General features: G+C 50.6%; 1 protein-coding gene across 1 annotated transcript in view; it reads left to right on the plus strand.

The window, feature by feature from the left end:
- The window catches only part of LOC125118165 (phosphatidylinositol-binding clathrin assembly protein-like), a 42,702-nt gene that overhangs the window by 1,276 nt on the left and 26,359 nt on the right, over window positions 1-15,067 (plus strand). Inside the window, exons 2-5 of the mRNA XM_047764292.1 lie at window positions 1,655-1,807; window positions 2,699-2,787; window positions 3,036-3,261; window positions 14,488-14,630. Of these exons, the coding sequence (XP_047620248.1) occupies window positions 1,655-1,807; window positions 2,699-2,787; window positions 3,036-3,261; window positions 14,488-14,630 (611 nt within the window). The remainder of the gene's footprint in view (window positions 1-1,654; window positions 1,808-2,698; window positions 2,788-3,035; window positions 3,262-14,487; window positions 14,631-15,067) is intronic.

The raw sequence follows: 15,067 nt of genomic DNA on the forward strand, positions 1-15,067 counted from the left end.
AAATAAGAAAGGAACGGTAAAAAGAAAATCTGAGGGGAATAAGATGACTCGAATATTTTCACAGGCCAACCTTCAGCACCTGTCCCTTCTAAATGAGCTCTTTACATTGATAGACTTACGGCGACTTGAAATTCTTTTTCTAAGCCGGTAATCCGAGTTGTACTTTGCAAAGTAGGCATGTGGGGGAAGAGGCAGGTACATGGACGTGTCAAAACACCCGGTGGCTGGGATTCCTGCGCGAGGGTGACAGAGGTCCCAGCCTCGGTGGGGACAATTCGTGCATCAAAATGAGCGTAAAGGATTATAACCTTGTGAATAATCTAAGGGTCTGAGTCGACACGGATGCAAACAGATGGGGGAGGAAAGAAAGCCCTCCTTCTGAGTAGAAAGTGGTGAGACAAGGAACTCCCCCTTGGGTGGTGACGGGAGCGGTGGCCCATTCGCAGAAGAGTCATCAGTGGCTGCGATGGCGGGTTGATGTGCGGAGGTTTACCTGTCAAGGACGGGAAAAAGGGCCAAGCCAAGGCGTCCCCGGGATTAAAGCACATTTAAGACATGAAAACTAAGTGCCACACATGCTCCTATGTTGGATTCCGGACCAGAAAGGAAACAGCTGCAGTGTTTGCGTGGGGTCCCTGATCTGGAGGGAGGAGTGTAGGGTTCTCTGGGCCTGAAGGGGACCGACATATGCCACATACGCAGGGCCTGGACCGCAGCCAACCCAAGGGCTGGCAGAACCTCTTGCCATAGGAGGACGGAGGCGCGCAGAGAACAGCACTAGAGCCACCTGGCACCCCCAGGGTTTGAGCGCGGCCCAGCAGGGGGGCCTCGGCAGAAAGACCCGGGATGGAACCCGAATCTTCATGGACACTCTGTCGATTCTCAACCCGCTGAGCCGCAGCTCCCACCGCAGTCGGCAGGTTTTGTGCATTTTGGTGTGTGGGGGACAAGGACCACGGGGAACTGGGGCCTTTGGTTCCTCTTCCTTCCGCTGACTCTGTGAGGAATAAACGGTCTGAATCTAGAAAGGGCCTTTGCGGCTAAACCCGCCGAATCTGTCAGTCTTGGGCTAGGGCCTAACAGATTTGGTGGCCAGCACGGGGCTGGTGAAGTTAAAATGCCCTTTGAAAAGACCAATAGCGCCAGGCTCGGGGACAGGACCGGCTCCCTCAGAGCTGGTGGCACAGATCTAATCTAAGTGTGGGCAAAAGCAGGGAGAGTAAGGGTTACAGCATCCAGAGGACCCCCTGGGATCCCAAAGCTGCAGTTAGCTGTTGATAAACAGCTGGAGTTAGAGCGGCAGGAAGGACTGAAACAGGCCCCCTGATGGGCACTTAGCTTCCTTAGAGCGACAAAAGGCCGCTGCGAACGAACGAAGTAAAGTCAGCAGTGCTTACGGGTACCAGCAGCTTTGCAGCCTCCCCCAAATCACTGCCTCCTGCACCCTGACTTCAGCCGCTTTAAGAGAGGAAAAGCCTGGATCAACTCGTAGCAGGACCGTGTGAGCAGGTGGGCAGTCCCCACTCCCCGGGGAAAAGTATCCAGCCTCCGGAAGGGGCCCTGAGGGCCAAGAGACAGGCGGGGAAAATCTACAAAAACTCCTGAGAATTTCTAGTATTTGCATTGAGATCTGCTCCTTCCTTGCCCCTCCCAGCTCCGCCAGGAGGAGACCCCACTCCAGACCGGTTCAGGGTTCCACCTCCCCGCAGCTCAGGGCCGCGCAGCCGAAGGCCTAGGAAAGAGCACTTGCGCCTCACGAGCCGACCCAGAGAGCGGGAGATCTGCACATCCCAGAAATGGGAGACCAGTATCTGGATTGTACACAGAACTTGACTCCCCCCACCCCCCCACACACACAACAGCTGGAAAAACGGGCAAAGGATCTGACCAGACATTTCTCCTGGAAGCTGTACAAATTGTCAATAAGCACATGAAAAGATGCCTGACATCAGTGGTCTTCAGGGAAAGGCCAATCAAATCCATGAGACACTTCACACTCATCCGAATAAAAATGATGATAATTACAAATGTTGACAAGGATGTGGAGAAATGAGAGCTGTACGCTGCGGCCGGGAGTGATAGAATGTCACCGCCAGCCCCGGCAACTCCGCTCCTAGGTGTTCACCTCACAGAATTGAAAACAGGTATTCGAACAAAAAGACACAAACGTTCCTAACAGAACAAGTCACAATAGCTACAAGGTGGAAACAAACGTCATAAAACGGAATGACGTACTGACAGTTGCTACAACACCGATAAATCTTGAAAATGTAGTGAAAAAAGGCAGACACGAGGAGTTCCCGCAGTGGCGCAGTGGTTAACAAACCCGACTAGGAACCATGAGGTTGCGGGTTCGGTCCCTGGCCTCGATCAGTGGGTTAGGGATCCGGCGTTGCCGTGAGCTGTGGTGTGGGTCGCAGACGCGGCTCGGATCCCGCGTTGCTGTGGCTCTGGTGTAGGCCGGCGCCTACAGCTCCAATTCGACCCCTGGCCTGGGAACCTCCAGATGCCACGGGAGCGGCCCAAGAAATGGCAAAAAAAAGACAAAAAAAAAAGAGGCAGACACGAAGGGACACGTATTGTATGATTCCATTGATATGAAATGTCCAGGATAGGGACAGAAAGCAGACTAACAGTTGCCAGAGGCTGGAGGGATGAGAGTGAGAAGGTTATCAGGCTTCTTTTTGAGGTCGCGCAGGTGCTGGCAAGCTGACTGGTGACATCAGCGTGCCCACCGCGGCGACTGCACCAACAGCCACGCACCCGTACACTTCAAATGGGCGAATTGTATGTAAACAGTCTCAATAAAACTGTTCACCGCAATGAAAAAGAGAAAGGCTCTGCCTGCAGCACCCGCCAACCCTGCAGGCGGGTCCTTCCTCTCTGCCCGCCCCTCCCTCGGCCGAGGAGCTAAGAAGTAGTGAAAGCAAACTCCTCCGTACAGTTGGGACAGAACTTGCGGTGGCCAGAAAAAGAGTTCAAGGTGAATCCGTGAGTGAGGCTTGGCTCAGTTAATGGCATGTATGTAAACTCGTGTACCTGGTGTTGACACGTTCCAACGAGATGTTCCCGAAGGGTCAGAAACGGTCTCCGGAGCCCGAGTTTGCACGGCCCGAGTCGCGTCTTGGTCGTTGGCAAGTCGGCGGCGGCGGGAACGGGGGGCCGGGCAGCCGGCTCCCGCGTCACCTCCTGAGACCCCACGGTCAGGTCACCGCACTTGGCCTCTCTGGCTGTCAAGGCGAAACACCTGTGCGTTGCAAGGTAAAGAATTCCATGCTCCGGATTTTAAAAAAGCAGCTTAACTGCTGCCCCAAACGAATCGGCTCGTGTGAAGCCGCCGAGTCCAAGGAGGCCTTGGCGGCCGGCCCCGGGTCCGGGCGGGCGCCTTCGGGCTCGGGCGCTGCTGCTTCGGGGCTGCCAGCCGCCCGCGCTCGGACCCGAGGTCCTGGGAGCCCAGCTGCCGGCTGCTGGGGCTGCGCGCCGGGAGGTGGGAGAACGCCGGCCGCGCGGGGCCGGGGCGGCGGGGACCCCCCCCCCCCACGCCCCCTCCGCCGCCCAAGCTCTTCGTGAGCCGCCTGTCCTCTCCGGTGGGACCCATCTTTCCGGGGACGGCCGCGCCCGCAAGGACAAGCCAGTCTGCCTGGCCTGGCCGCGGGCTGCGCCGGCACCGCCTCAGGGAGAACTGCTTAAAACGGCGCCTGGCAAGGGAGCCGGCCAGCCGTCCGCTTGGGCGGTGTGGGCTGACACCCGCAGGACAGCCGCGGTGGGACCCGGACACGAGCCAGTGAGCCACGGGGGTGGCCTCGGGCAGGGCGCCGCAGAGAAGGGACATCCGGAGAATCCGCACGTGCCTCACGTTTCTGCTGCGCGGGAGCGGGCGCGGCGGCAAGAGGGCAAACGGGCTCAAAGGAAGCACTGCCCCAGCGAGCAGGATGACTGAGCCTCAGCTTTCAGTGCAGCCCCCCCTTCCGACGGTCAGTAGGCGCGTCAAGGTGGCAATTCTGCAGAAGAGTACCTCCCATCAAAACGGGATGGGAGGGGTTCCCATTGTGGCGCAGCGGGAACAAACCCAACTAGGCTCCGTGAGGACGCAAGTTCCAGCCCTGGCCTTGCTCAGCCGGGTACGGACCTGGCGTTGCCTAGAGCTGTGGTGCAGGTCGCAGACGCGGCTGGATCCCGCATTGCTGTGGCTGTACCATAGGCTGGCAGCTGCAGCTCCGATTCGACCCCTGGTTTGGAAATTTCCACATGCTGTGGGTGTGGCCCTAAAAAGAAAACAAAAGCAGCAGGATGTTTCCTTGTGCGGTGGGGAAGGGGGAGGAAGCTTAGACCACGTGCGTGCGTAATGAACGCCCCCGTTGGCTCCTCAGTTCCTCGCAGGCCTGCCCCGGGCTCCCTGGGAGCTCTAACCTGGTGCTCTCTCGTCACCTGGATCTGATGCTGCATTTGAGTCATTATGGACATTAATGATAAAGATGAATATGAAGTGATGATTCCTAAAAGTGATACTGGTGTGGCCCATACGTCAGAGGCGAGACCATTCTAGGTACAAGGAGTACACAAAAGACTGCTGTGCCACCCGGAGAGAACATGAGAGGTCACGTAGTCTGGACCTCCTACTGGCTGGTCAGGGCAGGGTATGCGCAGCTGCCCGGACGCCCTTACTCTGCCTGGGCCAGTGACATGTTTAACTGGCTCACTTCCGGTTGGGGAGCCTGGCTGAAGTCTGTCCTCCGGGTGGACCTGGTCATAACATGAGGCATCAGTCACAGTCACTCTTGAACTGTGTGCCTTAAGCAAACGGAATGGATTTGGCATAAGCCTCTATCAGTACAATCAATTAGAGCACCCTTGATGGTGCAGCCTCTGCATCTGAGAAGTCTTAGCTGGGTGAAAAGTCAGTGGTGGAGTTGCCCTCAGGAGCTGGGTCTTGGCAGGATGTCTTGTGATCCAACTTGAACACAAGATGGGAGGCTTGTGAGGCCATCTCCCTCTCACCTTCTCATCTCTCCTGGAGGCTGTCCTGAGACACTTTCTCATTGCCTTCTGGATTCGAATGAGGCGTGAGTCTCTCGGCCCTGCTCCACTCAGGGTATAACTACAGAATACACAACCTCTTAGTGGTGGCTCTCTGTATCTAAAAAGGACTTGTTGCTTTCCAAGCCAAACCAGTCACTCCTGTGCTTGGCCTTTTGCTTAACAATGTGGGGATTATGGAGTTCCCGTCGCGGCGCAGCGGTTAACGAATCCAACTGGGAACCATGAGGTTGCGGGTTCCATCCCTGGCCTTGCTCAGTGAGTGAAGGATCCGGCATTGCCGTGAGCTGTGGTGTAGGTCGCAGTCGAGGCTCGGATCCCGCGTGGCTGTGGCTGTGGCGTAGGCCGGTGGCTACAGCTCTGATTCGACCCCTAGCCTGGGAACCTCCATATGCCATGGGAGCAGCCCTGGAAAAGGCAAAAAGACCAAAAAAAAAAAACCCCCAAAAAACAAACCAATGTGGGGATTATGCGCAAGAGTATCCTTGATTTTGAGAAATGCACATTAGGGTATTTAGGGGTGATGGAGCATCATGTCTGCAGCTTGTTCTCAAATGGTACAGAAAACCCCTAATGATAATAATGGTACACACACACACACACACACACTGCACAGATGTGGGAGAATGTTAACAATGGAATGGCACGGGTGAAGGGTACGTGGGAGTTCTTAGCACTGTTCTTCCAACTTTTCCGTAATTGAAAATTATAAAGAATTACATTTAAGATGCTGTATATACATGTATGTACAACGGCTGAAAGGCTACATGAGGAAATGATAACTGGCTCATTATCTCTGGTGACTGAGGTTCAGGCCAGAGACACAGAGTCTTCTTCTTTTTGAAATCTTCTGTCAACTGATTTCAGTTTCAACAATGAACATGTATTCCTTTCTTATACAAAACTAAAATAGAATATCCAATGTTTAAAAGCACAAAAAGTAATATAATAAAGAAACCTTGGAGAGAGACGGGATTAAGATGGTGGAATAGAAGGACTGGAGCTCAACTTCTCTCCTAAAAACAACAAAATTCACAGCTAAAGACTGAGCACTCTTCACCAAAATGGACCAGAAACCTTAAAAAAGATCCCCTGCTCCAGAAGAACAAGAGGAGGCCACATCAGGAGGTCGGAGGGGCGATTTCGTGATATAAACAACCCCATACCTCCTGGGTGGGAAGCTCCACAGACTGGAAACTAATTGGTTCACAGAGACTCACCTACTATCCTTTTTGCTATTCCTTTTTGCTTTTCTCTTTATTTCTGTCTTTATCCAGTTCTAATATTAATGCATCTTATATTTTTTGTATGTGGATTTTCTTCATTTGACATAATCTTTAAAATTGTATATGGTACATAGACCTCATAATTATTTTGTAAATAGTCGCTTACTATTCTATGTGGTGGCAGTACCACATTTACTCATTCAGTAAATGAAGAATAAAAACAAATCCTAGGGAAGGAGGCATCTGATTTCTAGAGCTGCATACTATAATATTACAAATGTCCAGTTTTCAACAAAGAAAATTATGAAAGGAAAAAAACAAAAACAAAAACAAAAACAGAAAAACTATGGCCCATTGACAGGAAAAAAGATATTAAAAGAAACTACCCTAGACAAAGCCCAGGCATTGGATTGGATTTACTAGACAAAGAATTTAAATCAACAATTGTAAATATGCCCAAAGAGCAAGAGGAAACCAGTAGAATGACGTCTCCTAAAATAAATAATAACAAGGAGACAGAAAACCTTTTTAAAGGAATGAAATAGAAATTCTGGACCTGCAGAGGCTCGACAGCATATCTGAGCAGGCAGAAATAATCAGTGAACTTGAGGATAGCTCAGTTATCTGAGTCTGAGAATCAGAAAAGTTACGAAGGGACAGGGCCTCAGAGACCCATCAGACAACATCAACCATAACGGGAAGTCCAGCCGGAGAGAAAGGAGAGAAAGGGGCATAAAGAATATTAAAAGAAGTCGTGACTGAAAATTTGCCAAATTTGATGAAATCCTTGAATCTACGCATTCAAGAAGCTCAAAGATTCCAAGTATGATAAATTCAAGAGACCCATACCTAGACACATAGTTATAATATCTAAAGCCCAAGACAATTAATTTTGAAATCAGCAAAAGAGAAACGACTCATCACATAGAAGGGCGCCTCAATAATATCGACAACTGAATTCTCATTGGAAACCAGAGGCCAGGGAGTTCCCTTCCTGGCTCGGTGGTTGGTGAAACTGACTAGGATTCACGAGGACGCAGGTTCGATCCCTGGCCTCGCTCAGTGGGTTTGGGATCTGGCGTTGCTGTGGCTGTGGTGTAGGCCGGCGGCTACAGCTCTGATTTGACCCTTAGCCTGGGAACCTCCAGATGCCGCAGGTGCAGCCCTAGAATACAAAAAGACAAAAGAAAAATAGAAACAAAAAACTGCCTGAGACCTGATAAAGCATTTTTCTCCGAAGAAGACATACTGATGGCTAACAGGCACATATGAGATGCTATCATCACAAAGTACCAGGGAGATGCAAATCGAAACCACCTTGAGAAATGACCTCACAAGTCAGAATGGCTCTTATCAAAGAGACAACAAATAACAAAGGTTGAGGATGTGGAGCAAGGGGAACTCTGGTGCAGCGCTGGTGGGAACGTAGCCTGCTATAGCCCTTATGTAAGATGGCAGGGAGATGCGTCAGACTGGGTTGCCGTGCTGTACAGTAGAAAACCGACAGAACACTGTAAGCCAGCTAAAATGGAAGAAAATAAAAACCATTATATACAAAAAAAATGAAAAGTAGAACTACCATAAGACCCAGCAATCCAACTTTTGGGTATATAATCCCACAACAGGTGAAATCAGGAAATAAGGATCTCAGACATATGCGTCGCCATGTTTACTGTGGCATCATCCAGAACAGTCAAGCTATGGAAACAATGTGGAGTCTGGTGAGAGATGCGCAAGGGAAAGGTGCGTTGCCGTGCATGCGGCCCTGAAAAGACAAAAGACGAAAAAGGAGTTCCCGTCGTGGCGCAGTGATTAACGAATCCGACTAGGAACCATGAGGTTGCAGGTTCGATCCCTGCCCTCGCTCAGTGGGTTAACGATCCGGCGTTGCCGTGAGCTGTGGTGTAGGTGGCAGACGTGGCTTGGATCCCGTGTTGCTGTGGCTCTGGCGTAGGCTGGTGGCTCCAGCTCCGATTCGACCCCTAGCCTGGGAACCTCCACATGCCGCGGGAGCGGCCCAAGAAATAGCAAAAAGACAAAAAAATAAATAAATAAATAAATAAAGATGAATGGGGGGTTCCTGTTGTGGCTCAGTGGAAACAACTAGCACCCATGAGGACACAGGTTCAATCCCTGGCCTCGCTCAGTGGGTTAAGGATCCGGTGTTGCCGTGAGCTGTGGTGTAGGCTGAAGACACAGCTGGGACCCTGCATTGCTGTGGTTGTGGTGTAGGCTGGTGGCTGTAGCTCCAATTGGACCCCTAGCCTGGGAACCTCCATATGCTGCAGGTGCGGCCATAAAGAGCAAGAAAAAAAAGATGAATGATTTCTAGGGATCTAAGGTATAGCATGATGACCACAGTTCATAATATTGTGTTGTATTCTTGAAATTTGCTAAAAGATTCCATCTTAAGTGTTCTCACCACAGAAAATACTGTAGGTATGGAGGGGACAGACGGGTTAATTAATTAACTTGATTGTGGTGATCCCTTCATGCTGGAGGCCAGCTCCGGCGGCCGGGGAGTGTACACTTTCCCGATCGGAGAGGGACGCGTGTCGGTGAAATGTACATACGGAGACAGCCTCTTTGTCCCTTCTTTCAGGGCGCTGGACTGCTCAAACTTTATTGGCAACAGTGGTTGATTATAGACAGCTTTTTGCTACAGATTACATCACAGTGTTAAAAGTACATTGGTCAACTATGACATGGTATAGCAGCTATACATCATGTTTTAAGATCTTTGTTTTAACTAAACTTGGTGGGTACAATTGAGGGGCAATTAGGTACAATACATCGTGTGAAAAGGAGGAGACTCAGTACAAAGCATCCCATGGCCAGCCAGTCTTTACAGGTTGAAGAGGTCACAGACACAAGAACTTGGCATTCACAAATCTTGTTTTTAGACTGGTGCTTATCTTTAAAGCGTTATGGCAGGGAGACAGTGTTAAGAAAATATAAACCAGCTTAACTAGCTATCACTTAAAAGCTTTTAAAATCAAGGACAAAACTCACAGCTAGGTTTCTTGGATAATATATGTCTAACTTCTATGAACCTCATTAAAATCCTAACTCTAAAGTTTACTATATAACTAGTTAGTAGATAAACACTATGTTCTAACTAAGTTGGATTTAAATGGGGGAAAATCCTTTAGGATGAAATTCTTATTATATTATTGTTGTAACTTTGTTGAATCACAAATCACCACAGGAGAGGAAGAATGGAAAAGAAGAATAACAAGTAAGTAATCAGGAAAGACTGAGGAAAACTGAATAGCAAATAAAACAGCAGGCAAGACTAGGTCACCCGAGAAACAATCCTTGTTCTCCGGCGCAGGCATGGAAACTGCTGTCCCAGGAAAGCCCCAGTTCTTCCCCATCAGCATCGAAGTGAGAGCCGTGCAACCCGAGGCCCGCCCTCGGCTTGCACCGTCCCCGGCAGGTCTCAGCCTGACCAGGAGCCCACCTTCGGCATGCACCGTTCAGGTGAGCTCCCTTCCTTAGTTGGGAACCTGCCTTCAGGTTTTTCTGCCATCAGGCAAGGTCCTTTTTTCGAGTCCCTGCATCTCCTGGGCTCCCCGCACCTTCACAGTGTAAACACATATTACGTCTTCATCTTGCACACCTTAGAAGAAGATGTCACATTGTCAATCATACCTCAATAAAGCTGAAAAAGGGGAAAGAATTAAAAAGGTAGCAAAAGAGGACTTCTCACAGTGGCACAGCCGGTTAAGGCTCCAGCCTTGTCTCTGTGGCAGCATGGGTTTGATCCTCGACTCAGCACGGTAGGAGGAGGATCTGACATTGCTGCAGCTGTGGTGAGGATTTGATCCTTGGTCCAGGAACTTCCATATGCATGGGTGCAGCCAAAAAAAAAAAAAGGAAAAAAGAAAATAGCAAAGGATCAGAATAGACATTTCTCCAACGTAGTCACACGAATCGTCAATAAGCACGTGAAAAAAATCTTCTAAATCATTAATCATCAGGGAAAAGTAAATGAAAACCACCAAGAGATACCACTTCCCACCGACTCGGATGGCTCTAGTCAAACAAATAGAAAACCAGTATCAGTAAGGATGTGGAGAAACTGGTATGCTCATACATTGCTGGTGGGGTGTGACATGGTTCAGCCGCTGTGGAAGATAGTTGGGCAGCTCCTTACCAAGGTCAACACAGAATTACCACATGGCCATGCAACTGCCTTCCTAGGTATATGCCTAGAAGAACGGAAAACAGGTGTTGAAAGACATATGGTAAGCACAACAGTTTGCAAAGGGAAATGGTCCAACTGTGCATCAATGAACGAAGAGAGAAACTGTTGAAGATCCGTACGATGGAGTATTATTTGACTCCAAAAGGAAATGAAGTACTGATTCATGGTACAACAGGAATGAAGCCGGAATCCATTATGCTAAGTGAAAGAGCCCAGTCCCAAAGCCTCACGTATTGGCTGATTCCTTTTAATATGAGATGTTGAGAAAAGGGAAATATTTAGAGACGTAAAGTAGAACAGCGGTTGCCTAGAGCTGGAAGGTTTAGGTGGAAAGGAGGAATGGTGGCTAATAAGTCTGGGGTTTCTTTTCAAGGTGGCTAAAATGTTGTAAACTGATCTTGGTGATGCTGACGGAACTGCGAATATACTAAATGCTACCTATTTGTAGACTCAGTGGGTGAAGGATGTGATGTGTGAGTTAGATACAGATAAAGTTTGAGAAAACATGCGCTGAAAGGATAAAAGTGACATAAAAGTCATGTCTGTACCTGTGTAAACAAACTTCAACATTCCTCAAAGGAAGACATAAAAGACACAGCACTCAATGAAGTCAATGACCAATATTTGGCATCTATACACAATTACATAGGAAGGCGAAAAATGTCACCCATACCGAAGAGAAAAATAAGTCAACAGAAACAGAGCCAAAGATGAAGGAATTGGTTAACCCGCACACAACCTTGATGGATATTATGACACCGTCAAGGATTTAAAGCAAAACATGGACATAATGAAGAGAGAAATAAAGATATTAAAAGCCTCAGACGGACGTTCTAGAGATGGAAAATACCTCATTGGAAGCGCACCCTGATCCCGAATGGGATCAGGAGAACACGAGGCTCTGTAGAAGCACTGATGGGCGAACGTGAAGCCACAGCAAAAGAAGGTCTCCGCCCTGGAGTACGGGGGCAGAAAAGGCTCTAAAAATGCAAGTGAATGGAGCCTTTGTCCCTTGTGATAAAACCTCAAGAACTGTAATACACATTGAATGGAGCAGAAAAATATGAATCTTTTCAAGGGTACCAAAAACATGTACCTTCGCAGGGCCTATATTCTGGTCGATCAAACACATCTCGACAAAATTTAAAAGACGGAAATAGCAAGAAACATCTTCTTCGGCAGGAGAAGCAGCACTCAACTCTAAAGTCCTATATTACCAAAGAAGACTCTTGAGGAGCTCCGCGTGCCTTAAGAAACCAGAAAGCGAGCAACAGAAACTGCAAGCAAGAAGCGGCGGGGTGATGCAGATAAGAGCAGAAAGTCAGGAGACAGAACGAAGAGAGAGACAATCACTGAGGCCAAAAGGTGCTTCTTCGACAGGATCCAAGAAACGGATGACCCTCCGGCCGCACCCGTCCAGAGTACGACGCCAGAGGGCACCTTACCGACCTCGGGCGCGACGGACGGGACGCGGCTGCGGAGTCCCCGGCGTTAGAGGTGCCCAAGGAGCACGGGCTGGTCCGCGGCCCCAACGCTGGGGCTGACGCCGGCCGAGCGCACGCGGGGCGCCGGGGCCTGCGGTCGCGCCGCTGAAGGTCCCTGCCCTTCCGTCGGGAGCGGCGCGCGCCGCGGCGCCGTCCACGGCGCGGCCTCGGGCCTCGGCGCCCGTTTCCCGCCGTGGCCGCGCGGGGGCGCGGCTCCGCCCAGCCCCCCTGCCGGCCGCGGCGCCCCGCCGCCCCCGGCCTCACCTCACAATTCTGCCGCCGGCCGGGCCTTTCTGCCGTCAGCCCAGGCTCCCCGCGCGTCCGTCCGGCGCCAGGCGCGCAGGTCCCCCGCCTCGTCCGCGCCTCCGGAAGAGGAGGGACCGCCCTCGCCGCCATCGGCCTCGTGGCTGGCAGGCTGCGACGCACGCATGGGGTCGTCCGCGTCCAAGGCTGCCCTCGGAGCCACCACCGACGAGCCCACCGAACCCGAGCCCAAACACCTAGCGGGTGAGTCTCGGCGGCCGCCGCCGGCGCCCTCGAGCCCGGGGGTGGCGCCATCCCGCTGCCGCCCATGGCGCCCCGCCCCCCCCCCCCCCCAGGCGCGCCCCCGCCCCAGGAGCTCCCGCCCGGGCCCCTCGCCTCACCTCGCTCTGCACGACCGCCACCCGACTTCTCACTGTGCAGCCGCCCCCCAGCCCGGAGGAGAACCACTGGCCTTTCGCACTGCAGACACAATTCTGGTTGCCAGTGATTCGTGGCTGCTGGGATCCAAGAGGCGGGAGAGTAACAAGCTAGGTTTCTGAGGAGGGTCTCGGTTCCTAAAATGGTCTGTTGGTCCTAGGCGAAGGAGACTCCCAGGCCAGGCCTACTCTCCCTTGTTTGACCTCACGGCCAGCGGTGACTTCCTAAACCACGTGTGCGGTAGGCAGTGTACATAAACGCTACTGCTTTGGAAACCTGCCTTGCTGAGTCACCCTTTGCAGCCCCTCTTTATTTCGGTATTTTGCTTCTAAATGATTCATTGACATAATTGAGTAATTTGCCTTCTGAAGTTTTATTTTCCTGCCATCATGATAACGTGTCTGTAGGGCAGCAACTAACACCTCATTAAATTAAGCAGATTCATGGAGTTCCCCTTGTGGCTCAGAGGGTAAGGAACCCGACTAGTATCCATGAGGATGTGCCTTTTTGGTTCAGGGGCTTAAGGATCCCACGTTGTGTGAGTTGTGGTATGTGCGGCTCGGATCCAGCATTGCTGTGGCGTAGTCTGGCACCTGCAGCTCTGATTCGACCCCTAGCCTGGGAACCTCAATGTGCCACGAGTGTGGCCCTAAAAAGCAACAAACACACAAACAACAAAAAACCTTTGAGCAGATTCATTGCATTTGTATATAATTTTAAAGTTTCCTGAACACTATCTCAACAGGCCCCACAAATATGCTGGATATATCTACATACATAGATAGATTGATTCCAGTTCTGGATTGTTATGAAACATGTGCCACAATGGACTTCTCAGGATTCGCAGTGGGTAGGGGTGTGAACAATGCATGGAACCATGGTAGCTGCCAGATTCAGTCCAGAGGCTGAAACCCTGTGAAAGCCGAAACCAAAAATTAGCAGAGGAAACTTTATAGAAAGAAAAATGAAGCAGGCTTAGACATAAACAAATCACAGAATCTCATACTCCGTAACCTTAAACAGGGCACAGCAATGGGCACGAACTACACGTGTACACTGAGTGTTTACATTTCTTGAATAATTGAACCTGACTCCACAGGGCCAGCTTATTGCTCCTCAGTACCTATCCTAGTGCTACGTACATGAAATCACTGAGTCATGATTAAGTGCTAGGCAAGAAGTTGTTTTCTCATGCGCGTTTAACGATGGTTTGGAAAGCAAGGAGAAGCTTTGAATTGATAAACAGTAGGTAATCGTTGTTCTTGAATATGAAAAGGAAACAGTTCTGAGGGGCTATCTGAGGTCAGTTGATGAGTGATTATAGCCTTTAGGCAGGAAATCAGGAAGCTGTTGCAATAAATCAGGTACAAAGCTGCAGGGCCGTGGACTCAAGAAGAAAAAGGATGCCAACAAAAGGGTCAGATGTGGGGAGACCCCACGAGGAAAGCTTCTGAATGTCCACTTTTCTTGAGAGAGGCGGTGTGACATAATGGTTAATACCTTGGTCTCCGGGCTTAAACAACCCCAATCTCAAGTCCCAGCCCTTCCACTTAACTACCTGTATGGCCTTGAGTGTGCTACTTACTTCTTGGCCCCTATTCCTGCATTTAACAAGTGTTTACCATCGCCCGCGCCGAGGCAGATTGCGCTGGCCCTCGGGGAGGCCTTCGACTTCCCCGACACGTAAGGACCAGTCGCGGTACTCGCCAGGAAGAAAACGATTGGCCCTGTCCCTTTTGTCACATCTCTGAGATTTGACTGTAACTGATTTCAGCTAAAGTTATCAATTTTGGTTTCGAGAACCGTTTCCCAGTCTCCATTTTAACGCTTGTCACTGTCTCTAACTTAGATCTGATCCAGTACGTAAATGGAACAAATATGAGTGTCGAACATCTGGCGGATGTTCTCTCTGAGAAAAGTGGGAGCAGCAGCTGGGTGGTGGTGTTCAAAGCCCTGGTCACTGTGCATCACCTTATGGTCCACGGAAATGAGGTGAGCGTGGCGTACAGTCCTTCGTCTTGGTACCAGGGCCCGTCAGCACACGATTGCTAAGTAGTCTTAGTGTGTCAGCACTTAGAACATTTCACTTCGTTAATGACAAGGGTAGGACGTGCATAGCGGCAGATGTTTAAAAACTGATTTCCAGGACTTCCCGTCGCGGCGCAGTGGTTAACGAATCCGACGAGGAACCATGAGGTGGCGGGTTCGGTCCCTGCCCCTGCTCAGTGGGTTGACGATCCGGCGTTGCCGTGAGCTGGGGTGTAGGTTGCAGACGCGGCTCGGATCCTGCGTTGCTGTGGCTCTGGCGTAGGCCGGTGGCTAGAGCTCCGATTCGACCCCTAGCCTGGGAACCTCCAGATGCTGCGGGAGCGGCCCAAGAAATGGCAAAAAGACAAAAAAAAAAACAAAAAAAACCCCAAAAAAACTGA

This window comes from Phacochoerus africanus, chromosome X (assembly GCF_016906955.1).
Source record: "Phacochoerus africanus isolate WHEZ1 chromosome X, ROS_Pafr_v1, whole genome shotgun sequence".
Lineage (NCBI taxonomy): Eukaryota > Metazoa > Chordata > Mammalia > Artiodactyla > Suidae > Phacochoerus > Phacochoerus africanus.